At 39.7% G+C, this 27,442-nt stretch overlaps 1 protein-coding gene across 4 annotated transcripts in view; it reads right to left on the bottom strand.

Annotated features, from left to right (window-relative positions):
• Positions 1 to 26,944, bottom strand: part of AEBP2 (AE binding protein 2) — a 55,092-nt gene extending 28,148 nt beyond the window's left edge. For all 4 annotated transcript variants that reach the window (XM_075440228.1, XM_075440217.1, XM_075440207.1 and 1 more), the window contains exons 1-3: positions 26,302 to 26,944; positions 7,545 to 7,752; positions 4,232 to 4,339 (exon numbers count right to left, since the gene is read on the bottom strand). In XM_075440228.1, coding sequence (XP_075296343.1) covers positions 4,232 to 4,339; positions 7,545 to 7,752; positions 26,302 to 26,909 — 924 coding nt within the window. In that variant the 5' untranslated portion in view covers positions 26,910 to 26,944. The remainder of the gene's footprint in view (positions 1 to 4,231; positions 4,340 to 7,544; positions 7,753 to 26,301) is intronic.
• Between the last annotated feature and the right edge of the window lie 498 nt (positions 26,945 to 27,442).

Consider the following 27,442-nt stretch of genomic DNA (forward strand, 5'->3'; position numbering starts at 1 on the left):
CTAACATCTTGTATTTGGTCACCTAGACTAGATTTTAAGAGTTCATTTTATAGGTCTTTAACTTTCAATGCCTCGTACAGCAACAAGGCATGGCAAATAGTACTTTGCTCAACTTTTTTAAAAATGCAGGTTGTTACAGCACATTAACTATTCAAACACTTATTATCTGTAACAGCCAGGTTTAGCACAAGTAAGATAGAATTTCTTCATTCACTTTTTCTCAGCTTGCCAAAGACAGTTACAAGCATCAGTTTTCTAACTCAGCAGATGATTCCTTTAGGTCCACCTGTCTACATGTTCTGAAAGCCTGAAAGTTTTTCAGTTGCTCAGTCCTCAACAGGATCACCACTACATGTTGATGACACTCCACAACATTCCAACAGTTTCTAAAAAGCTGTAAAAAATTATGTAATAACAGAACTAAAAAAGAATAATGTTTCAGTTTTTCTCTCTCAACTCTGAATGTAAAAATTATACACAAACATGAAGGTACTAAACATCTTCAGAGAAACAATTACATGCTCTGAGAATACCTATACTAAATGAATGTCTATAATGACCAAAATAAAAAGAAAAAAAGATGAAAGGATGGCTAGAATCAGACTGCAATAAGCAAAGAGAAAACTTCCAGCAGCACAAGAGCAATGAACTTCAGGTATCAGAGGAGCAGCATAACTTCAAAAATATTTAACAGTGGGCCAAAGAAGGCCAGTAAATTCTTAATCAGAAACATGCAATGCTAACTATGACTCATTTAATGGACACTTTTTCTTTGGTGGAGGGATTGGTGGATTCCATAGGAAAAGACACTTTATCAGTAACAAAACTTAGTGATGATGACATCAAAAAAAAACCAAGCAAAAAATCCATCCATGTGTCCCACATGAAACCCAAGGTCATCAGAGTTAAAAACACTTAGGGAAAAAAAAAAGGGGGGGGGGAGGGAAAAAACAGAAAAGCAATATGATGACTAAAGGGGAACTGAGGTCCTAAATTCTGTCCAAAGATCTAGGGTATCTCTTTTTTTCCTTCGTTCAGCAGATGACTCAAGACATAAAATGTCTCCTCGTTATGAGCTTGACATACACTACCCAGAAACTGCCCCATACAAAAATGGAGCTAGCATAACAACGGTCTCAAAAACATGTATTCATAAGGAAATTTCCCTTTTCTGTGACACAGGTACTGCAATATTAATGCTGAGCGGGACACACTAAACCATACAAACAAAAAAAACCAGCAGAAACTTATGAAAATATGAAACATTTTGCCTTTGTAATTTAGAAGTGGGTTCATTTCTGTGACAAATGAACTATACAGTCACACACTTTATATGAATGCACAGAAAAGGCAAGTAAACCCACAAGTATCTTTTACCATGAAAGCACAACAGCTCATTTACAGCTGGATACAGCTTTTACTCAAAGGAGAACACCATGAGTATCACAAAAATAGATAATTAAACCCAAAATGGGCAACTACACAAAATGAGCCCACTTGCAAGCAAAAGGGTGACAGGACAGGGACATATCATTCAACAGAACAGTTCTAATGCAAAGGACAGCTTTATGCGTGAGACAGTCCCCAACTGCCTTTCAACTTAAGAAAATACTTTTGTCTCTTTTTTTGACTAGAAATATAAGACTATAGCAACCTGTCGTATGTTTATTAATCTCCTCTGGTCATCACACGATTATAGTGTTCTTTTACCTTTACAAAAGTAAATTTTCCATGCTTCTAATTGTCACTTTCCTAGCTAACATTCTTTGCTTTTCTTAAAAACATCCTGAACAGCAGTTCTTCACACAACATCATACAGCTATACTATTCCCATTACTGCCTTTTACAGCTTTACTCAAAAATCCTGACATTAATTTATTTTTTAAATAAAACACTGAATGACTAGGTATTTTCAGCAAGTTCTCTGAAATGACAGATTCCTTCCTTTTATGCTAGAACTCAAGTATATTATCATGAGGCAACAGAAATTTCATTTGTAGTTTAGGTTTTGGGAGATATTTGGTCTGCATCAATCATCAAGTACAAGAGGTCCTTAATCTAACTCTGACTTGAAAAAAATCTGACTTTTCCCAAAAGGTGAGCAATTAAGATTTGTAAGAACAGCTAGACACACCAAACGAAAAACTTTGCTCTATTTCTGAATGACTGCTGTAAAACAATTAGCAATGGCTCTTCTTGGACTGATCAAGACTAACATCCAACACTGCAAGTGTTTTTGTGTCAGACGGTAGATTTCAAAAGCTTGTAAAAGAAAAGAAGCAAGCAAGGAAAGGACTAGTTAATTAATAGGTTACTATCACAGACACTTACATACTTTGCTACCTCTTGTGAGCCCTGAAGCCTATATTCAGCATAAACGACAGGGGAACAAAAGATGTTACCAAAATTATCCTCCATTCATAGCCCCTAGGAAGAGACTGAGAAATACAGAGATAAAAAACAAACAGAGGGACTAAAGACAACAGCAGGAAAAAATGTTGAAGTGACACGCATTCAGCCATGATGATTAACTACTGCCATCCTAGACTGGGTTTTGTTCATTCCCTTAGTATGACCAAAAAGTACAGAAAATCAGCTGGTGAAATGACACGTATTTAACACACGATGATTATCATCAGAACCAATTGTTTTAAATTTTAGGGCTCTAGCTGTAACCAGCCTAGGAAAAAACCTGGGATACCAACTTTTACTGACTTAGCTAGGTAATTCTGACAGACTCAAAAGTACTACTGGTATTTCAGAGCCATGCCCACCTCTGAAACGCAATGTATCTAAAATTGAGTTTCTTTGATCTAGACCAAGTAAATATAGAAATTACCCTACTGAAAGGCTTTCCTTTAAGACCAAAGCTTGCCATTATAATTTAAGGAATACAAAATATTTAATTCCAAAATGAGAAGACCTAAGGTACAAGTTTCCTCTGATGACTGGTGTTTTTTTTCTTTTACTCAGGCATTAGCACTGAAGATTAGATCAGTTGCTGGAACAATCACATCTGTCAACTTTGAGGGATATCTATGAACCTTATGCTATACTTCCAAAAACATGCCAACCTTATTCATTTGAACAAAAGGGTAGGATAAGCTCAAGAGCAAGTTTCCTGTTGTTATTCACTCTTTCAGTCAGAAGTTTGCAGACTAAACTACACAGCTCTATAGGGGAAAAAAGTCTAACCCTTATTAAAAAACTTTTTCACATGCAATGCACTATTTTTACTCTCTAGGTTTTGAGTTTAGTTTTGTTTTCTGTCATAACTACTGTTATAAGCTATGCAGAAGTAGTAACTTCTAGAAGACATCACTGTACCAGAAAAGTATTTTTTAGTAATAAAGTTGCCTTAAAAAAAAAACACAGAAGATTTTACCTGAGAAGAAAGAGAAGGAAGTGGAGAAACAGTGACTAAAACTGGTGGGGTTGTGGGAGAAGAAGGCATAAAAATGCTACCTAAACTTAAAAAAACCCTAATTAATTTTCATATCCTAAATGGAAGGAGAACTTCAGTCTGAAGTAGCGTGGGTGGGACTTACCATCAAGTGATCCAGGACTGACAGCTATGAACTGCCCCAAGTGTATCCATAAGAGGATGAAGCAACTCATTAATAACGGATTGGTGGATATGGGAATGATAAACACTACTATACCTAGAATTGCAGGTACAGATTAGGGGGAGAAAGAAAGAGAAAGTTAGAAAATACTACGCAGGAAACACAGTCAGCTCAACGGTCCTGCATTCCTGACTTCCTTATTATTCTCAGAGAGGTTAACCATAAATAGTCACTGACTGTGCTTCAACTGAATTTTGTTAACAAAACCAGCTCTTTCAAGCACAGAATATGCACCATCAGGCATGATCCAAAGTTTAATGTGGAAGTGTAAAGCATGAGGCAAAATATCTCACTGTTACAATGTAAGCAGCTCAACTGGAAAATTCACGAAAAACCCAAACTTCAGTACTATTTAGTTTAACACTCCCCTATCATTTATAGATTAAAAGAAACAGGGATAGAGAAGCAATAACAGTATCTTCACCTGTTTTCAGAACAGAACAGGACCTTTGGGCACTATTATTGCAAAGACGAAGGCTCAGCTCACTGGATACATTTTAAGAAATCCTCCTGTGATAACATTTTTCAATTAATATATTGTATCAGGAAAAATAAATAGGATCACTCATAAAATAAGGGATGATGTATCTTACAGTGAACCTTACCTTGAAAGGTTTGTCCCCACTGTGTGTCAGCATATGCCTCTGCAACCAACTTTGACTTGTTGAAGGTGTATTATATACTTTGCAACCTTTCCACAAGCAAACAAACACCTAATAGAGTAAAAATGCGGTAAGTTTACAGAAGTCAAACAGTACAAAAAAAAAAAACCAAACACCCATATTAGCAAAGAGGCCTGTTTTCACAATACAAAGTACATCAAAAAATTTTGAACAATAACCACTAATTTTGCAACGCACTTCTCATATCTCACCATGGAAAAAATAATTACAACCACAAGCATTCAAAAAAGCAGGTCACTGGAATAAAATCTCAAAAAAACCAGATGCCTCTGCAGATAAACACAATTGAGAGCCACAGCATCCACTGTAAAGAGTTTGTGTTTGATATTGTTTCAATATCTGTATCCACCATGTACTGAAACACAGCATTTATACAAGACAAATTTACATTTTCTGGATAGCAGATACAGAAAGAAAATCATTTACACTCAAAAGCAATTCATACTTTTATTTTCTGAGAATACAAAAAGTAAAAACTCAATTACAATACAGTTGTTTAAATACCGGAGCTTATATTACGGAATACTGGATACCTCTAGTTAGGGCCTTGTACTCAAATCCTAATAAAGAAAGTTACAATTTCTCACAGGATTCAAAATCTATGGGTGTTTTGCGATTCCAGTGTACAGATAGTCATGTGCACAACAGTACATTAAGGGGACTAGAACTTACTCATGCTTCTTTCTCTTCTCTCAATTATGTCTATCTATAACTGAGAGAACAGAAAAGCTTGATGAACTTGCTTTTCATTAGAATTTCCTCAACAGGTCGGCGTGTGAAGGTAGGTATAGCCCTAACTTGTAGCAGCAAGATACAGTCTCCAGGAATAGCACTGTCCATAATACAGGTTTTCAGAACCACAGCAAACTAATTGGATTTGAGTTTCTTGTTCTCTTTCGGAGATTAAAAAACCTCAATCTTCAAAAGATTGTATTTTCAAAACAAAAGAGCCGCCACAGGAGTGGTATGTACCCACTGTATATCTACTTAGATAACCCTCCTTACTAATACAAAGCTGGAAAACCCCGCACGTCTGTATGACTTATCCAGACCTCTTGACACATGAGGTCCAACCCCTAAACCTTTGGTATCTGCTGCTCCTCAGTTCTGAGATCCCCCTGAAGCCACAGAATTGGAATTTCCGAGTGGACTGGCTGTGCAACAGCTCCGTAACTGTCCCAATATTTCCCTCAGCATCTGCAGACTGCATGGCACTCAGGAAAGGAGTATTACTACAGAGTTACAGATTGTGGACATGCAATCCCTCCAGGGACAAAAGCACTTGGTTTTATAACAATCCACCACATGTCCACGCAAGGATTCTCGGGAACCCCTGTCAAAAGGCTGAACTTAAAATATTTCTGAAAACAAATTTTTGGGCAGTACAACTATTTTGTCAAAGAGTTTCCCAGGCTCTTCATCGACCTACCTGGTTTAGTTTGGAGCCATTATCTCAGTATTAGCTTGAAAACATACATTTTACAATTCAAGGATGCTTGTCACATTGCTTTTAAATTTTCAATAAGCAGTTACTACCCCCACTTTTCTTCAAATCTATAGTCATTCTAGTTAAGTAGTACCTGAAATCCAGTCAGACCTACAAGAATAGAATTTCTAACACCACTTAAACACCTCACCAGCAGGTGGCAGACAAATCCTTGAAACAAAACAGCCAGCATCGGTCCCCTTCCATAGCATCAAGTTGAAGAACTTTTCAAAAAATAAACCACCTCCAGCAGGGGGATAAAAAGTGTGCATTGAATGCAATAGTTATGAGACACTTGGTGCTTCCCACAACCTCCTCTTTCAGAAAGACAAATACAGTCTAATATTTTCCAAATAAAAGTACCCACAAATCATGTCACGTGCAATGTAAATGAACAGAAGTAAAATAAAAAGTAACAACAAAAACTCCAAACAAACCCTGAAAAATCTTCCAGTCCCTTTTTAAGAAACTAAAATAGATCATGGACGGGATAATAAAGATCCCCAAAGATGCAGTTATGTGAAAGCCCACAGGATAGCGATACATCTCATCCATTTCACTGTTTTATCCAGGATCATGTAACACTTTTATAAACCTATGAATAGAACTACAGAGATCGCCTCATGGGTGGCTAAAAAGCCGACTCACGATTATACTTAGAGGTTGGACTGAAAAAAAGTCACCAAATATCAAGCTGAAAGTTCAGTCATACAAAAAAACATTAGCTAAATACAACCAGAGCCACGGCTGTCGTAGTGACACTATTACATAATAAAGTAATGCAAATTAGCATTTTATTTAAGTCTCTCATTCACTCAAGAGAAAGTGTAAATGCCTAACATTTTAATTCTGGAGACGTGACAGGACAAAAAGTCAAAATATAGTGATTAATCTAGGTTAAGGTTTGATATCAGCTCTCCAAGAAATTAAAGAATTGCAACACACAGCACCGAAAGCAGGCAGGTTGCTTGTGTTTGATGTAAAGGTAGTTCACATGACATATTCCAGATATTAAAGGTAATTTAGGAGGTTGGGGAGGGACAGGTAGTTAAGTACAGAGTCGAAATTACTCTGCTGGAAAATGTTTTGAAACATTAAAATTGTGAGAACAACAGAAATTGCATCATTTGACCAGGGATTAGACTGAAATACACATGATTACTTATGCACCTCAATTAAAAAAAAAACCAAAAACAAAACACTAGCTGCAATTATATTGAAGGTATACCTGCTGTCAGTACTACAGACAGCTGTTTTGGTAAGCCTTTGTACTCTTAAGTCAGTAAGTCTTACATCTTCGCTATTCTACATTCTGCACATATTTTACTTCTAGTGAGACTCTATTCATAATCAAGATATGACTTCACCTGAGTTCACCTGCAGTAACACGTACACTAATAGTTTTAAGCAAATGAATTCCAAGTATAAGCACTTAAAGATATACCAACAGCTTCAGGATGTTGAGAAGTTAGCACATCTATCACAAACCTGATATCCTCAAATCATTTATTAAAAAGAACTTACTACATTCTTAAAGTTAGGCATTCAATTAAAAAACACAGAACACGAAATAAAGTGAACTACGCAACAGCTGAATGCCTAATACCAGACTGCTGCAGGCCCAACCTTAGTTGCCACTACTTACAGAACTGATACTTTAATGACAGTAGCAAATTTTCTGTTTTTAAGAATAAAATACTGACAACTAATAAAGAAAGAAAGAGGAAGAAAACAAAAAGTAACACTAACCCCTCCTCGTTGACCATCCACATGTATGGAGCGAATGTGATCTGCCAAATCTGGGCTGGAGCTGAAGCAAGCATGGCAGTGGTCCCAACAACAGTTATAAGCAATGCTTTTTGCAGAGGAGGCAGGAACTCCTTGTCCATTCATCATAACCGGAGTGGAACGCCCACTGGAAATTGTGCTGTCTATGTCCATAATAGTGCTGCTTATGCTGTTAAGACAAAAAAAAAGAAAAAGAGAAACTCCGTATTGGTTGCATGTTAACAGAGCAAGTAAAAATCGTAGCTCTTTAGCGTTTTCTTTCAGATATATTTAGACAGGTTGAAAAGAAAATCTTACACGCTTACTATTTGTTGTGGTTCATCACTAACTATAACAAACGTACAGTCAGGAAATAGCTACTATTACTCGACAGTATAACTTCTTGACACTGACAACAACATGGAGGTTTGGAAAATTCTCCCATTCACTGACTTGTCAGAAAATTAACTCTCATGTGATTAACAAAGTCATTTTTTAGCTACATTAAACAGCCATTTGTTAGTTTTCATTTCCCAGGAAAGAATAAAAGGAAAAAGGAAAAAAAAAAAAAGGTCTGCTGGGTCTGGAGATGTAGCTAGCCCAGCAACGACCGCTAACACTAGGTCCTTAAAAAGAATACAGCACGGAAGTTGTTGCAGTTCTACAGTAGGTTTAAGGTATTACAACACTTGCCCCAGCACAGTGTCCATCACATGCATGGTCTAAGCTAATGCTTTTGGTTCTGTTTTTTTAAAACTTTCCAGCGAAGCTGGCAGCAGCAGTGAGAACACATGGCCATCGGGTTATTTTCATCAGCAGTTCTGGTCTGCTTCTTGGCAGATACAGAGTCAAGAATCAAACTGGACCAGAAAAAAATTGCAGAGTGTGCTCTTTCCATCTATAAGCAAAAAGTATGAGACAGATAGGTGTTCATCCTGGATAAACATTAAATAGCTACTGATATACCTTTTTTTACCTTGTGAACCTGTTCACTGCCTTTTAGGACCTCTATGTTTTTGTCTTCTACAAAGATACAGCGTTACAGAACAGATCCTCTTTGAAAAGGCCTCAGAAGGTCAGGTGGTCAAATCTCCTGCTCAAACAGCAGCATGTGAGATGAGACTGCTTGTAGTCTTGTACAGTCCAGTTGCTGATGGGTATTTTCAAAGGCTGGAGCTTCTGCCGCCTTTCTGAACAACTGTCCCAATATCTGATTAATCTCGTGAGGAGGGGGAAAATTTCCCAACATCTCATCAGAATTTCCAGTGTTGCAACTTCTGTCTGTTGCCTCTCATCCTTGACAACTGTACAGTTGAGGTGACTCTAGCTCCTTCTTTGCTAAACCTCCCTATCAGGTCACTGGAAACCGCAATAACCCTGCTCTTCTTATCCTAAAACTGAAGAAACCCAGTCTTTCAGCCTCTCCATATGTACAGCATTTGCTTCAGCCTTCTACCTGTCTTGGAGACCCTCCACCAGATCCTTTCCAGTATGCATCTGGGATGAGTCCCAAACTGCACACAGTAATCCAGACATAGCCTTAACTGTGTGAAGTAGAGGTGAAGAATCACTTCTATTGACCACATAGATACACTTTTGCTAATACAGCCCAGTATGCAGGAGTGATTTTTACACAGGTGTCTTTACATATTCTTCTGAGCAGAGTGCAAGGAAAAAAAAAAATCCAATTACATTACTTTAAAGAAAGAAAATGATAATTTCCTGTTCAGCTCTACATAATATTTATAATTTTAAAACTTCTCATATCCCTTTTCTCTCTCCCACACCTCTTGCGCATAATTTCTATGTTAAAGCATTCTGCTTTTAAAGGTATAGGTGCTGTTCCATATTTTCGACCATCACTGTTTACATATCCATTATTATCCTATTACACGTTTTGAGATGGATGAAACAAAAACTACACGATTATTCAAAATCTGAAGGTATCATTAGCATGTTTGCTCTTTTGCTCTAAAATCTTTTACTAGCAATTTGTCACATTATCTATACCTTTCTTAATCACTGTCACAGGAAAAAACCGCTAGCACAGTAGATTCTGAAATCATCATAGATATTTGCCTTGTTCAGATTTCCCCCACCCACCCACCATGTGGATTCCCCTGCATTTATCAATAAAAAATGTCTTGCCTTAGTGAAAATAACAGATTCCCTTTAGCAATGCTTTCCAGTTAAGCTTTAGTTTTAACTACCCAGAGTAATACGGTTTCATGAGCAAACTCTGATCTAAGAGATACCAGCAAGGTAGCATTTATGAAAATGTTGGCTACCACATCCCAAGCACAGATCCTTTAAAAATCTTCTTCCAACCCATTAGTCTCCTCCTATTATTAAAACTGACAAATTATTCTTAGGCCTTTGTTTTCCAAGCTAAAAAGAAAGTCCAAGAAACCTTTTCAACAGTTTTTTTGCTTTAATAAAAGTATATCAAATATATACTTCCTAAATGCTGTACAAATACCACACGCCTTTTTTTTCTTCCCAATTTCAGAAAAAGATCTAACAATTTACAAGGCATGACTCCTATCCATCAAAATCATACCGGCTCTTGGCTGCTACACAGCATTTCTCCATGTGCCCACTATTTTTATTTTCTTCCCTTTTCTATACCCTGAATACATACAGCTTTCCATGACCCCTCCCCACCTCCCAGTCCAAGTACTCTTGGTTCCTTTCACAATATACATGCTCACAGTCTGCAACCAGGAAACAGAGAAAAGGTGGCCAATAGAAGCCTAGAGATACGGTTTTAATTCTGTTCCATATTGCTGCCGTTCCCAGAAAACTTGTTTTATATTCACGAGAAACTTCAAAAAAAACCCACGCAACTAGCACTGAGCTGAAGCTACCAGTCTCAGCAGCATTAACAGCCACTAACTACAGCTACTGGTAATAGCAGTTTAGGATCTCTAGAAAAATGTCAGAAGCTTTAAGTGCCAAATATGTTATAAGCAATCCCAATTTTTCCACCATGCCAGGCCCACAACAGATGCAACTAAGGGACTGACATCCCTTCCTTCCTCAGCTGATGCCTAAGCCAAAAATTATCCCCAAAAGTAAAATCTGCAGAAGTGTGTTATGAAAGCAGAGTTTACAAACAGGATGATAGGAAAACTGACTATATAATAAAATGTGACCTCCACACACCTGAGTTATCCAAATACAGTTTTCTCAAAATCAGTACCGAGAAGTAGGTCTGAATGCATACAAGACGGCACATCACCTGCCCACTTCTGTCGCATACAGTAACGTTACACAGACCAGCGGTTCCAACAGGAAGCTGTTTAACCAAGGATGGCAAAGCACTGCAGACACAGCACTCGGGCAACGGCTGCCTCAAACAATTTCGTGTGGATAGGTAACTCTAACTTCCTCACAGTTGAAAGGTACCAAAGTACAGTACTTTATAAATACTTTAAGTAGGAGCTCAAACTTCTAAGTTGTTTACAGTCAGTCTGAGTTTCTACATCCACTGACAGCACTAGTGCCATTCTCAAAAACCCCAAACAGGCATAAGCAAACTTCTGACTAAGATGACATACGGTGCTGGTGACCACAAGGACAGGCTATGACCGGGTATTTAGCATAGTTCTCTCAAGGGTTCCCTGTTTTTACAGCCTGGTCTTAAGTGGGAAGGCAATGAGAAAACGTAACCCAGAACAAGTTCTGCAAAATAAGGCGTAGGGAGGAAGAAAGAAGTGCGCATTTATGCAGGTGTGTGGTTTCTCCGGTTCACAGGCATACAATCTGGTTAATTTCTCTACGCAGAGATGAAAAAGCCTCAAACTGATGAACCTGTAGCATGAGAGTATTTTATAGTGCAAATGCAACATAACTTGACCACCTTATGATACAAAATCACAGGTCTCTAATTTTACAGCCCAAGGAATGCTAATACTTACATTCTTTTTTTTTTTAAATATGCTAAGCTACCTGTAGAAAATTACTCTTGGTTTTGGAGGAAAATATGTAAAAGTCAACTAGGAATACTGATCGAGCAGAAGATATTGTGATAAGTAGGGTTATTAATGACATGAGAAACCAGTAACTCTTAGAAAGCTGATTTAGTTATAATAGTTTAAATGTTTGCTTGGTTTAGTTTCCTAAGTGTTTGCTAAGGGCTAACAGATCAGAGTTGCATACACAATATCAAAATGTAGTATCAGAGGAACTGGAATAAAAAACTGTTGCCCATAGATTTTCAGTAGTAGCATATAGAATTTCTCAGAAATTGGGGACAAAGTGCTACATTGGACTCTGATTCTATAATGTATTCAAGACATAGTAGTATAAAAACGGGGAAAAAAAAAAGTGATTCACATCCAGTTGAGTGATAACTGATCAGTATTTTAAGAAGGAACACCTTCCTTTCTTCTAGCTTGAAGAACTTTGTGTAAGACATTAAAGAGTACAGACAAATATTGCTGTAAAAGACCTACTAGAGAAAGAGCTAAACTGCTTACAAAATCAAATGGCTGGAAGTCACACAACAAGAGATGACTGTTTTCTTACGGTTCTCTCGATTGGCTCGGCCAAAATGCAAGAAACTCGCTGCCCTGACACAGTCCTTCTCTAGAAATAACCCATTAAATAAGAGAAAACAACAAAAAAATGCATTTTACATTTTTATGTGCCTCCAGAACCAACACATTTTAGGTGATCAGGCACCTCACAGTACTGAGAGCCTAGAATTTGTTTCTGTCTTTCTCAATTCGCAAGTTCTGGGTCACCCAGGAAAGAGCTAAAGGCTGCTAAGCAAATCTGTGAAAGACCAGCAACATCCTTCCTCTCTGTCACATAGTGCCCTGTACAGCTCAAGCACGGGTGTGTTTTCTCTAAGTCTTCCATACACTGAGAAAATGTCAGGGAGCTTTTCAGAGAAAAGTTTGTAATATATATAGCATCAGAGAAGACATGGGCTTGGGAGGTCTCTTGCCCTTGACCAGCTATTTCAAGACGAAGCAGCAAGACAGTGGCAAGTTTCATAGCCAGAGCTGTGGCTGCTACCAAGTCTGCAAAGGCTTAACTGCAGCACTGTTTGTTAGATCTGCCGATTCACCCACATTTTTGTTTCTTGGGATTTCAGAAAGGATGTGATGGCAGGACATACATAGGTAAGACGCATGCACACGCTCCTCTATCTTATCTTATTCAGCCCACTCAAGTCTTTTCCTGACCAAAAGAGTGGAAGCACATCAATTCAGCCCAAACTGGGCTGGACTACTAAAATAGTGTCTGTGTATCTTTCAATCTATGAATGGGGATTTTCACTCCAGTTTGACTTTCAGTATCTGCTTGGGATGATCCAAGAGAGCGAAAAGCTCCTTAACAAAGGGAAGGTAGTAATGGAAATTACATCCTTCTGCTTTGTCATCTGAAATCCACAAGCCCGCTAAGTGGGAAAGTAATAATGTGTATCAAAGAGGAGAAAACAGAACACAGTAAGGAAAACAGACATTCTGGCAAACTCCTGGTAACAAAACAAAAGATCTTGAAATAAGTTTTTAGCTAAATAAGTTAAAGCAATTTTTTCTGCCTTTTTCTAACCCCTTTTTCCCCAGCTGGGAGATCTGTTTAAATCCTGACTGCCACTATCAAAGCAGAATGACACAAGTAGAACTTAAGCGCTTGTGGCATTCCCCTATTGCTAGTGACAGACAGGTCTGGGTTTGCTCCCAAGCTGTAAGCAGGCTCCAGCTCCATTGTAACGGATCTATAGACCATAGCCTGATGAAGAACATTAGACATTTGAGTTTCAGAGAGTTCAACTCAGGGGTCATCCCAAACAATAGAGCATCAAAAACAGTCACTGCTGGAGAGAGCCTGCATATACAATAGCTGTTTTTAAGAAGCACCATTCAAAAGACTGACTAATTACTAAAATTTAAAACTGTTACAGCAAGCACAACACAGTCTTCGAGCCTGTGTTATCCCTACTTGCATCCTAATCCCAGTACCAGAATTAATTTGAAGTAAAAATCACAGCTCTATAGGCAAGAACCGAATGCCTTTCTAAAATACCTTACTAAACCCACATCTCATTTCACCAAGCCTGCAAATACTGGCAAACAGTGCCTTCCAAACGCAGGAAGGTACAACTGAAAACACAGAATCTTCTCAGAAGAGCCAGACCTTTCTCCCTCCTCCAGCAATTTGCCTTCTACCAAGAGATTAACACCTTTGAAATGATACTGACATTTACAGTGTGCTCATCAAGCAACATTAACGCAAGCTTAAATAGGGGAATCATTACCTCAAAGCCACTGTTTAGTACTTATTTTTACCTGTATCTACTCTACTGTAGCTAGAAATAATGTATCTTCATAATCAAGATTATTAAGATTTTTTTAGCATCACTTTGATGTTAAAAGGTTAGTATGTACACAATTTGTATGCGCATGTGAACCAAATGTGTCCAGCTGATTAAATCCAGTCCAAACTGTATTTAAAAACAATCCTGAAACTGAAACAAACAAAAAAAAATATAGCTAAAAGAATTATATGAAGTTTCAAGTCATTTTAATTTTATAGAGAACAAAAAGAGTTCTTCAAGCATTTTAAATCCTGGATTATTCTTTTCCTTTAAGGATCAGAGCAAAACGAAGCCATTGTTGGGAGTCACGTAAATACAAATATTTTCTATAAGGGAAAAAATATTTCCAAATTATTCCCAACTTAAAATGGACAAATTTCAAACCACTTATTTTACCACATGCACATTTGGACACTAATTGTTATGTACAATTAAATGTGAATGAAAATATAACGAGCCAGTGATTTAACACATTAAAGAAAATGGTACATTGTACATCATTCCTAACACACGCTTGGCTCTCCAAGGAGATCAATTTCCTCACTACTGCAAGTAATCCCTTCCATTGAATTCAATGAATGGAATGCCCAAAATTTTTTCTTTCCTTTTTTTCCTGTTAGTCTTTCAGAACAACAGACAGTAGGAGTCTAGAAGGAGTATCAACAAAAACAAAAGAACAACAGCATAATTTCTTTCTTTCCATGAACCTCCATTAGCAACTATCCACTTGAAGTAATATTAGAGCTAGGCACCAAACACTAGCACTAAAGCCCAATCAATTTGCTATTATACTTTTAATGTCTGCTAACCATACTCCCTCTAGACCTTAACTGAAGTAACCCTCCCTCAGGCAAAATTCAGACCTAACAGATGGGCCTTATACCATGCCCTTGAGGGTCAACAAGCTCTACTTCAGTCTGATCAACAGGAGCTCATTTCAGAGTTACAGTACCTCCATCGAGAATGCTTAGCTTCCAGTCCCCAGATGTTCAGTAGGTAAGCAAAAGACCCAGCTGATTTCAGCTAACACCAAGGGAAACAACTGTGACAGATCCTATAATAAATAACCTCAACTTGTAAAGCATCACATTAAAAATGAGCAGAGATTTCAGTGAATACACATTGCAGGGCTGCTAAAACCAGCACTACTGAGCAGCCATCAAGCTGCACACTACACTAATTAAAGTAAGGAATCTTCAGAAACAGTTTCTTCTAAAGTACACAGCGATAATCCAGTCAAAGCACCAAATCCACAGAAGATTGCCTCCAACTAGATGAAAAGCATAACTAACATCCAAAAATCCAAATACTACAAACCTCACTGGAAGTAGGTGAACATTTTAAAGATACAGAAAAAAAAAACCCACCCTGGTAGTTTCTTTAAGCTTTTACTAGTCAGTGAAATACTATCATTTCCCCATGGAGCTTCAGCTACATTGTTCCAATCCATATGAAATAAGCCTAAGAAAGAAAAATGAACTGTAACACCCAGATAAAACAAACTTTGATTAATGGAAACACTGAATGACAGCCATTTCTTACAGCAACCTCAAGGGTTAAAACCTAGAATCCAACAGAAAAGCTTTGACCACATGGAATACTAAATCACAAGTAGGTACTAATCCCAAAAGAAAACAAACAGCATCACAGTCATTCAACTACAAATGCCAAGTCAAAACAGAACAAAAATTGAAAGAAAAACAAAAAAGTGACATGCCTAGTGACACACCCCAGCATCTCATTATTTTCATCTCACTAGGGGAAGTCCAGAGCGAAAACAAAAACTCCACCAGTTTCCCCATTACTGTATTATCTTGTAAGACAAGTGAGTGGAAAACGTGTACAGCTCTGGCCAATGGACTAGTTCCATAAAAACAACAGACCACCCAACAGTTTTAATTTTTTTTTGTGGCCACCAAATTCAAAGTGATTTACACTCAATACTTCCAAAGGCAATCAATGGTCAAGTGAAGATAAATCCTCACAGAGCTTGAAAATAATCATATCATCAACCCTGAGCTCCCATCAGTGATAGAAAGCTCCTCCATCTGTCATATGAATTTTATTTCTTGTTTATAAAATCTCCATCACTTCCAAACATGAGAGCTACTGTATCTCCTCCAAGAAGCATTACATGATTAACTGTTACTTTTTTACATTCCACTCAGCGATATGAACCGCAGATCAAGGCTGTTAAAAAAAAAAAAATGAAGTAGGACAAACATCGTTTCTAAGAGCTAACAACTTCAATGGTACAAGTGAACTTGATACAACTGATTATTAACAGAAATTGCTACACTGGCTCCTAAATGAACACAGAGGAAGAATAAAATTGTACGTTTTTGTACTAAGATTTAACTTTTGCTGATCTCCCATGAATATTAAGCAAACTTTAATGACAACCTCTTTATGAAATTACTATCAAAACATCTGCATCAGGGTACCAGCATGCAGTAAAATGCAGTACTCAAGGCAACTATACACAGGTGTCCAAGCAGATTTAAATTAATTTTTTTGCTTTCTGCTCTCCAAATGGTCATGACAATTTAAAAGTGAGATTAAAACAGATCCTAAGAAAAATGAAGAGTTCACAAAACATGAGCAATCACTATGAGCCAGCAACACAGCAGAAAAGTTTGCCTGATCTTTTTTGCTCCTCTCCCCACTTTTGGTGAATTTAGTGTTTCACGAGGTATCCACTGGTAACACATATACTCCTACCACTAGATTTCCATGATTTATCAATTTAGTTCCCCAAATCAAACATTTATGTTGCACAAACAAAACAGTTTGCCTTATTTAAATGGATGTAGTTTGACTGTGGCATAGAAATGTCATAACTCTTTAGAGCTTCTACAGTTTCTTTTCATCTACCCAGCAAGTAACCCAGATAGTACCTTCAAAGTCGACAGAAAATAACTTCACCTACCTGCCTTTCTAAGACGTTTTTTTGACTATTGTCCCAAGCAAACCATTTCATTTAAATAGAAAGTATCCAAAATAATTTCATGACTGACAATGATCAGTTACTGAATTCAGGAAAATCTACCATCAATAAGAAAAAAAAATAGCGTATATGGACAAACCACTATCAAAACAAAAACAGAACAAGAACAGATTGAACAACACCAAATGGCTGCCAAAGAGAAAGATAATTCAATGGCAACAAGAAATTAGAATACCTGGATCAAAACAGTAAGCCAGAACTTCATGAAGTGCAAGTCCACCACTGTATTTTAAAGGAAGTACCTTCTGTTCACAGCTGCTCTTTGAGCTCCTATCCACAAAGACACCTGCTACCAGACAACACAACTGACTCCATAGCTCTTCAGAGGCAAGGGAGGAAAAATAGGATAGGCAAAAACTGTGTATGTCAGCAAAGTTACTTTGTGAAAGTCATAAATATAATACTAAAAAGTTAAGAGGGATAGCAAAAGAAATAGTGTTTGCTTTCCAGAAGCACCTTCAGGTTCTCGATACCTTTAAATAAGTGAAAGCAACATTAAGGCAACTTCTAGATAAAGCAAAAAGACCATGAATTCCAGGACTGCATGATTTAAGAGAGCACCCACCCACGTGGAAGCACTTGTCCTTCTGAAACACTTATGCTTTTTTTTTTTAATCAAACCTATGCCTTACACAGATTAAGTTACTCCAACTAAATCTTCTCAAAGTGAACAAGACTCAAAAAGTATTCTTAAATCAATCTTAAAAACAAGTCTGCAGAACTATTGAATAGCTATGTAGTTATATGACTAAGAAATCAATGCAGTGGAAAATAAAACAGTCAAGGGAGAGAGCTTTATACAGTGTGACAAGTGATAACATTAAAAAACTTGTTTTGAAATTCTTTTTGAAGTGCAGCTAATTTCAGAGTAAAGCTATATCTAGATTAGGTATAAACACCTAGAAAAGGGAGCAACATGGCAAATACTTCAGACTGATAATAAAAAAAACAGGGGAAGACAGAAAACTCTTCAAGATAGAGAAATTGAAGGAACTTAAAATAATAAACATGCACAGGAAACAAAACAAGACTGAGAAAGTGTGTTATGAATCAACACCTCTCTAGAGCTGTTTCCACTCTCCTGGATCATTCACTTTGATTATTTAGATTGTTAGCCCTAGAATATTTGGGCTCATCATATTTACATAAGACAAACCCAGGTTATCACCCAATTTATAGCATAGAGGAAAAGGTAACACTAAAAAAACTTGGAATGCAAAAATATCAAAAAAGCAGTGAGAGAGCAGCGTAGGTTCAACATGTATGCTTTGCGATATGACAGCACACAGACCACATATGCAAAAGGATTACACAAATCAAGAAACTGTAAGTGGTTCTGCCTTGAAGACACAAATAAAACTGACTTTAATTTCTGGGAACCACATTAACTTCAGCTTGATAATCTCCCTGGAAAGTCAGGGAACAGCAACAAGTGGTTCATAATCTTCAATCTTTACTGATAAAACAGTATGTTTACTAGCACGGCCTAAGAGAAGCACAGAAGAAACACATTCAGTCATTAAAGAACAGCCAGAATTAATTTTATTTATTTTTGAACTGTGCTTTCCATCCCAAGAACCATAATCAACATAAAGTAGCCTAATCGGCACTGGGAGTTAACAGCCTTCAGACATGGTGTCAAAGAAACTGCACCCACTGTAACTATTACCCTCCCATTCTCCCATCCTCAAGATACTTTCTCTCACCCCCATCCCCAGTACACAAAACTCAAACTAGCAGAAGACAAAATGACCACAGAAAGATGCAAAACTCCTAGTAGAGACCTAAAAAAATCCCTCCAGTTTCAGCTACTGCCACATTACGTTCAATTTCATAGAGAATACCTCAGTAAATGGTTGCTACTTCAAGTATTAAGCAGGCTCCAAAAGCAGAGAAACCAGCAAACTCCACTAATAGACTCAATTAATAATAGAAAGGCCATAAATTAAGGTCTCATTCCTGTTCTGCTGGACACTGAATCAACCACTACTTGTACAAAGTGTCTAATCTACAACTTGGCATGAAGTTAGTGTAAGGAACTCTACTTAAAGACCTGCCAAAACGAGTTTTATTTCAAATGAAAAAAAAAAAGTTTGTTTCCTCTATTTACTGGGTATCTAATGAAAATATTTTCTTTGCACCTTTAAGATTTCTTTATATTTGGAATCTAAGATGACTACAGCACAATAAACTACAATGATCAAAATAAGGACTTTACTGCAATTTTACAGGGGAACTCCTAATTTGTACAAGGTGCTGCATGGAACAACATCAAGAATAATAATATGTGGAGCTTCTTTACACTATATTCTTATTTCAGTATTTTTAATAAATAATACTACCACTGTGTGTGCCGATAATCTTCTTTTACAAGTCTCTCCACTCAAACAATTTCGGTTCGTTTCACTCCCTCTGACACCACACCCGCTATCTGAATTGCAGCACTCTTCTGTGGTGCATCAGGATGACAACAGCACTTTCAAGATCATAATAAATCTGTTGCTTTTCTACCATTATCAAATATATTTGCATATACCTTAAGTAACCCCCTATTAAAGAAAGTATCCATTAAACGTTAGCAACTAATGTTTAGCAAAACATATTTAAGATCTTAAATTCCAGTATTGAGAAGAAAATTAGATATGGGAAAAGAAATCCCACACCTTTTTTTTTTTTTTTGCATTTTACCACTAAGAAGGGAAAAAAGTACACCAGTATTTTAAGTGAGATGCTTCAAATTTTCTCCCCAATTATCTGTTGTTTATTAGCTTTGCAAGATCACAATCTGAGAACTGTAAACACTATCTTAGCACATCGCAAAGCCAATGATAAATAGCAGGCACAACATGGAATAGTTCTATTTAATTTTCTAAAACAAGTTTATTTGAACACATTCATATCCTAAACACAAACAACTCCAGACAGAATGCATATAAAGTTATAAAAAGGAACCATATAACATAAAATAGATAACAAAACAAAGAAATCTCTACCTCAAAGAATCTTCCAAAACTACCACTTTTGGTTTTTTGCAAGTCATGCTACTGTATTTTTTTAATGGCAACTGGGAGAGTGGGTAAAACTCACTGTTCACACAAAGGAATTCCTTACTCTCTTCTGTTGCCTTCTCCTGCACAAGTTAACTGCAGATTACATTCCCACCTGTTTCAAGGATTCACTCCAATTACTTGGCTCCTTTACAGCAGAGACCAATTTTTCGCTTCCTTTGGGTTAAGATCTCGCTCTTTCCTCAGGCTATTGGACATATCTCATTCCCTACCATACCAAAAGTTTTCTGTGTGTATCCCGCATCTCTCCCTTGCCAGAAAACCACTATTCCCATCTCAAATGCTCCATCTGCTCCCTTCTACGCCATGTCCCCACTTTTCTACCCAGTAATAGATTGTTCTACAACTACCCCAATGCAATGGGTTCTAGGTGTACTTCCATATTGCTGTCTTCTGTGCTAGCTCTGCATACTGCTCATTCTCCCAGCATTACTCCCTAACTGGATAATGTTTTCCAAAAAATATGTAAATATATTAAAGCTATTGAAAAACTGTGCAGATCTGAGTAAGACTAGCTATGGTATAACATTTTTACTGCATCATCCAAAAAAGTTAGTTTTATCTGTGACCAACTCCAGAAGTGTTGTAACTCTGCCAAATGGATGTTCAGGCTGCATGTAACACCCAGTTTAACTTAACTGGAAAGTGGGAAAGAAAAAAAAAAAAAAAGACTAAGACAGTTCTTTCCGCTACTGCCTAGGAAATTCCCTGAAACAACTCACCAAACAAACCTCATATTCAGAAGTTACCAGACTTAAAGGCATCACAAACTTAAACAAAACACACATAGACTTGTGTGGATTTACAAATCCAACATAAAACCAACACCACTTATCTCTTGCACTGAATAGGAAAATGTTTTTCTCAAATTCTGTGAAGTATATTTACATCTTACTACAACAGCTTATTATAACAAGCTCTTTCATCTAGTTCACAAAAAGACCTCATGTTAACCACTCTATTATACCAACCAACAGCTTTAGTAATGAACATACTCGCCATAAAAAATACCTGGGCTGTTTTGTCTTCCCATCGAAAGCTATTTTCTTCAGCACCAGAAAGGCCTGAACATAACCATTATAGAAACAAGGGTTTTATTTTGCAACTTGAAAGCAAACAGCAGCAATAATAAATGCAGTCAAACTCTGAAAATATAATTTTCAGCAGAATTTCGGAAACTCAGGTAATGTTCTATATAGCCCACTCTGACACATCAATATTACACACACACTAAAAAAAATTTAACGACTTAACCACCTTGCCTTAAGTGCTAATGAATGATTCTTCATTTCCTGGATAGGAACAAGTGAGACTATGCTGCAGAGAGAGGCCTGAAGCACTTTTTAATCTGATCACATGGATACGTGAAGCATACCTATTAGTACCATATGCCTTCCTGATTATATTTAAAATTTACTATTCTGCCTTCATAAACATGACTCGTATAATTCACATGTCACTGCCTAGTCAGTCTTGAAAATTCTTCACTTCTAAGAGTTTAAAAACTAGATAAAGACTGTATTTAACCCTTTAAATAACTAACATTTTAAAATCAGCATATATGTTAATGGTTTAGAAGGCCTTCACTTTAAATGAGATTAAAAAAACTCAGCCTAGATCCTGGATTTTTCATGTCTAAATCTTTGATCTTTCAACCTTTTAGTTTCACACTGCCTCATTTCACTTCATAAAACTAACAAACTTAACAATATGAAGCACAAAAAGGTTTATTATTGAAAAACTTTTCTGAAATGCCTGTTTTCAAAACTGCTCGCCTATTACACAGGAACAGAAGAACATTTCTAGAAATATTCTACAAGTCTAACACAGTTAAGATAGCTAAGCCTTGCATATTACTGAGTATTCCTTGAGTCAGTCCCTCCTAACAACCAATTCTGTTGGTGAATAACAGTAAACGTGAAAGGGCTCCAAAAAAAAAAAAAAAGCCTTAGATGTTACATGAAAATTGCCCGCTCTGTTGAAAAAGATGGACATTAATTAGTGCTGTGCCTGAGGGAAAGACCACTACATAGGTCCAACAACAACCTGTTACATTTGGCCTACGAGCTAGTCAGTCAGCACTTCTACACCAGTCAGCAAAACCGCTGATACCTCCAGCTAAAACATATTTTTTTCAGTGCTTCTTGCCCAGTCAGTAAGACGAGGGAGCAAAGGACACACTGGTAAAGATGAGTAAAGATGATGTAAGAACAGAAGACTAGGGGGTAACTTCTAGGTGAGAGTACAAAGACACAAGACAAATTCACCAGGGTAAAAAAATCAGTCTTTCACTTAGCTTTACTACTTATATTTCTGCTAAACATCTTGTTACAATTGCAAGATCTACCACTGCTCTATAAACCAAACAAAATCTGATAATTAAACTATTTCAGATTTAAATATACTTCCATAATAAACTTTCCAGTAAACAATATTTAAATTATTTCAGTAATCTAACACTAAGCATTTGTATGTAAATATTGTTGTTTAACAATAATAGATCAGTGAGCTGCAGAGGCATCCTCACTGCATTCAGATCAGCTGATTTATACCCAAATCCACGCATCTGCTTAGGTCTAGCTGCAGTACCTATGGCCCGACACTAAAACTCGTTTACTGTGTTTATAGTTAACTGAGCCATTATTTTTTCTCTTAAAGTCATATCAATGTTTCTCAGCACTGCAACAAGACTGACTGCTCCAGAGAACTCTGGAGAAACACATCCATCATTTCAGCACATGTCTGAAATTTGGGAAAGGCACGAGAAAATTACCAGCATTCACATGCTGACAATAGTCTTTGTTCTAACTGTAAATCTAGAGGATAACTAGACTTGAATGCAGCCTATTATTATTGAGCCAGCTGATCCAAGCTCGCTCAAAAGTCATAGATAAACTTCAGCGCAGTGGTGGGAACTTAGCACAATTCCCACGAAAAACCTGGAATGATTACAGATTGAGACACCTACCAGTCCCAGAGTTATTGCAGCCAACTCCCATTACTAATACCACCGAGTTGAAAATGCCACCTTGTTATCCCAGGTATCAATTTAGGTTTTGCTTTTCGGTTTCTGGGTTTTTTTTTGTGGGGGAAGACAAATCTGTTTTAACAAAGCACAAAATCTATCCACATGCATAGCAACAACTGTTTAAAAGTCACCTTAAGTTTCAGAGAATATTCAACATTGTATTTGTTTCTCGTGTTGTTATACATACTAACATATTTCCTACAGTAACACCCCAAATTATTTATTCTGTTAGCAGATATTCTCAAAATACACTCAAAATGTTAGCAATAGAAGCTGCTGAACAGTGGTTCTATTTTGATCATATGCAAGATTTTCCTGTTCAGCTGTTATATTTATAGCTTATTTTATCTTTGATATCACTAAGTCAAAAATCCAAAAGATAGTACATTGATAATTGTGGAGAATGATAAAGACAGTACACAGTGAAACCGGAATTTGATCACTCATGGAATTCAGGCCCTCTCACCACACCCTCTTACTTATTCAAATTTTCTAAAGAGGAAACAAGAAAAAAAAATCCCAAGCCTAGGGGCATGATCTGAATGTTACCAAACCTGCCTACAGTAGAATAATCTTTACCAAGTATATCCTTCTACCGGCTTCCTCTCACTCAACCCAGGGACTGTAAATTCAAGCCTGTTAGTTCAACCTCTCTCTTACTTTTTCCCTCTCTTCCCTCCCCCAGGTAATCTTACTCTACAACACACTGTGAGACGAGACACCAAGTTCCTTAGAACTTCAGAGACACAGGCAGTCAAAGGTCATGAAGTACTGTACAATATGCTATTACATATAAAACATCACTTAGTAGATAGAACACCATTCGCTAATAGTTACAGAACTTGCATTTTAATGCAGAGGTGACCAAAACAATGAATGGTTAAGTCTTTAAGGGTTTTAATACATTATCATAAACCTGTACCTCCACCTGTAAACCTAAACTCTTCCCTGGTATTTCACCATCCCACCTCACATACTCTTTAAAAGCACTTCGGCACATCCCCTACCTTTGGCAACACTCTGCTTCTCTGTCTGATCATCTAAAAGGCACAAGTTTATGCTGTGGCTGGCTTCCAAGCAGCAGCAATCATTTAGATCACCAAGTCAAGCAAGTGACTTGCTGGACTACATGTAGCAAAAATAATTAAGCATTCTACCATGCTGCAGCAAGGAGCTCACACAAAATGAAATTTTCGACCTCCACGAATAACAAATGGCACTCTTGCTAGCATTGCTCTTTCCCTACTCAACTCCACAAGCAGGCTTCGAAATTACAGCTCAAAATTCCCTCTCAGCATCCAAAGTTTTCACCCTAGCAGTTCAAGACAAAACTTTGCAACGATTAAAAACACGGCGCAGTCCTTATTTAAACCACTAAATGCAGAGTCCCACTCCTGCAACTGAGTCTGTACCAACAGTACTGGAAAGGAGCTACGATGAGTACACACACAGATTTAACTGTGTGACTATAGCAAGAGAACTGTGAGAACAGTGACAAAGAAAGTAGCACACTAGCCTTGGAGTGCGCAAGCAAGACATAATGATGCTGTACTTCCAGAAAACCCCTGAAAATTATTTCTGTTATTTCCTCAACCCACAAACTGACATGCACTCAGACAAGATCAGGATTAGATTTAGATTTTAGCTCAATGAAAAAACAATAAACTATCATCTTAAAACTCCATTCTGTACCTGTTATTCTTCCAAAAGTCCACTCCCATACTTCTGCGATTTCACATGAAATCTCAGCTTTTGAAAAACCAAAGCAAACGAAACAAACAAAACCCCAACACCCATCCCCACTTTTCATCTTGCACAAGTTTGGAAGAAAGAAAACATGACTCCTATGAGTCTCAAAAGTCAGATGGAAACCAAGGAACTGAATTTTTTTCCTCTTAAGACTTTTTGGCCAATTAACAAGGTTTTAGGGAACTGACTCATCGGGGTTTTGTTTGTTTGCTTTTAACACTTGAGGTTAGATCTAGCGATGCCCCACTTCTGAAATATGGGTATTTGTATAGTTACACAGAGTTTGATCAAATATGTATTCAAAGTAAATTTCTGGATCAAACCACATAATTCTTCATACTTAACAACAAAACTATCTTAAGAAAGTACAAACACAACTGTAATTGTTACTGAACTGTAACTCTCAACAGGGAAGTCTGATACTTTTTAGTGCTAAACTGAAATCAAAAAACCAGCACAAGTTTCTTAAACTATTTGAAAGGACTAATTACAAAGGGATCTACATTATTTTGTGTCCGTTTTTCATCTTATTTTCAGTTTGTCAATTAAACCATTGCAGACAACATCCGAGAAAGCTACTACATAAGCCGTGTTCTTTGAAGTGTTTGACTTTGTAGGCTAAACCAGACCCAAAAGGTAGAATTCAACCATGTGTGAGAAATCGGCTGTGCCTTTTCCACAAGGATCAAGCTGAAGCCTCCGTAAAATGAGATGTGTATCTTTAACATACAAAAACCAAAGAAACAATTGCTACGTTTACTGCTACAGAACTCATCTGAAGATGACTCCGAGACACAAATTACTGGAGCCTCGTTTAATACCGTGCATGCTTATTACTTGTGCATAGCCAACCGGGAAACGCTGGTCTCCTTTTTATTTTAGTGAGCTAGACTATTCGTTTCCCCTTATGCTTTAAGAGGAATCGCTCAGCTTTCGGCTTCTAGCGTGGAGACCCCGATGCAGGCGCAGGTAAAAGCACACCCACGGACGATTTCCCCACCCCGAACCTTCGGTGCACCCCACCTAGCGTACCAGCGCAAGATACAACCCCAAAGAATCCCAAAAGCACCATCTGAAAAATACAACATAAAAAAAAAAAGGACAACCCAGGGGGTTCCGAGGACAGCGGCAACCAAACAGCCAGCGCCCCGTGCTCAGACGGCACCGGGGCTCTCCATGAAGCGCCTAACGGGGGTTGGGGGGGGAGGGGCTGCGGCTCCGTTGCCGAGCCCCCCCTCCCCGAAGCAGCGGGCAGGCTGCTCCGAAGGCGGGGGGCCGGGAGGAGCGGAGGCCGGGGCGGAGGGCCCGCAGGCCGCCGCCCCGCCCGGCACAAGTTGGCCGGAGAAACCTGTGGCTGCCCCCCACCCCGACAGCCCCCGCCGCGGGAGAGCGGCCCCTTCCCCGCCGCGGCGGCCCCCCCCCCCCCCCCCCGGCGCTGCGAGGCGGGGAAGGGGCCGGACATGGCGCCCGGGGACCCGAGGGGACCCCCCGCTCCCCGGGGTGGGGCAGGGCTCAGGCGGCGGCCGGCGGCGGGGGGGGACGGGGCGCGCACTGACCTGTCCTCCGAATCCATGCGGCTGAGGGGCTCCCCGTCCGAGGACATCTCCAGGCTGCCCCGCCGGCCCCCCGACGTGGCGCTGCTGCCGCCGCCGCCGCCTCCGCCGGTGCCGTAGCCCTCGTCGCCACCGCTGGACACGCTGCTGGAGCTGCTCCCCCCGCCGCCGCCGCCTCCGCGGCCCAGCCCGTCCTCCTGGCTGCCCCGGGGGCCCTTGGGCTCCTCCTTGGCGTCGGCCTCGCTGCTGCCGCCGGGGCTGAGCGAGCGGGTCTCGTCGCTGCAGCAGCCGCTGCTCGTGCTGCTGCTGCCCACCAGGCTGCTCTCCTCCTCCTCGCCGCCCTCCTCCTCCTCCTCCTCCTCCTCTTCCTCCTCCTCGTCCTCCCCGTCCCCGGCCTGGCTGGCGCTCTCCGGGCTCGGCTCCGACATGCTCTCTGCCTCGCCGTTCAGCAGCAGCAGCGACTCTGTCTCCGCCGCGGCCGCCGAGGACGAAGGCGACGACGAGGATCCAGCCCCGGCCTCTTCCTCCTCGGCCGCGGCGGCCCCCCCCGCCTCCTCCTCGCCGGGGAGCAGCCCCTCCGGCTCCGCCATGTCGCTGCGAGCGGCCGCCATGGCGCCTGCGAGTCGCTGAGCGGGGCCGGGCGCGCGCGGCGGCGGCAACGGCGGCGGGGGCGTGCGCGCGGCCCGTGCGCGCGACCGCGCTCCTCCCTCCCCTCAGCCCTTGCTCACCCGCACAATCGCGCGGCGGCGCGAGCCGCAGAGAGGAGGGGCCCCGCGCTGCCGCCGCACGCGCTACGGCGCCCGCCTGGGGACAAAAACGTGGGAAGGGCGGAGCGGCGGCCCCACCGGCGCGGGGGTGCTGAGGGGAGGCGGCGCGCGTCAGGGGCGTTAACGGTTGGGCGGGGCGGGGCTGGAGGCTCGGTCCTAACGCCCCGCTCGAACCGCGTCATCGTTCCTCACCGCGCCGGGGGGGGGCGGCGGGGAAAGAGCGGCCGGGCCGTCCCTCCCGCGCCGGACACTCCTCGGCCGCCTCCCGGCTGGTTCGGTCCGGAGCCCGGCGGCCTGAGGCCTGCGGGGGGGCAGAGAGAGCGGGAGTGGCGGCTGAGGAGAAGTTGGTGGCATCGGGGCGGCGGGAGGCTGCCGGG

Source organism: Opisthocomus hoazin, chromosome 1, assembly GCF_030867145.1.
Source record: "Opisthocomus hoazin isolate bOpiHoa1 chromosome 1, bOpiHoa1.hap1, whole genome shotgun sequence".
Lineage (NCBI taxonomy): Eukaryota > Metazoa > Chordata > Aves > Opisthocomiformes > Opisthocomidae > Opisthocomus > Opisthocomus hoazin.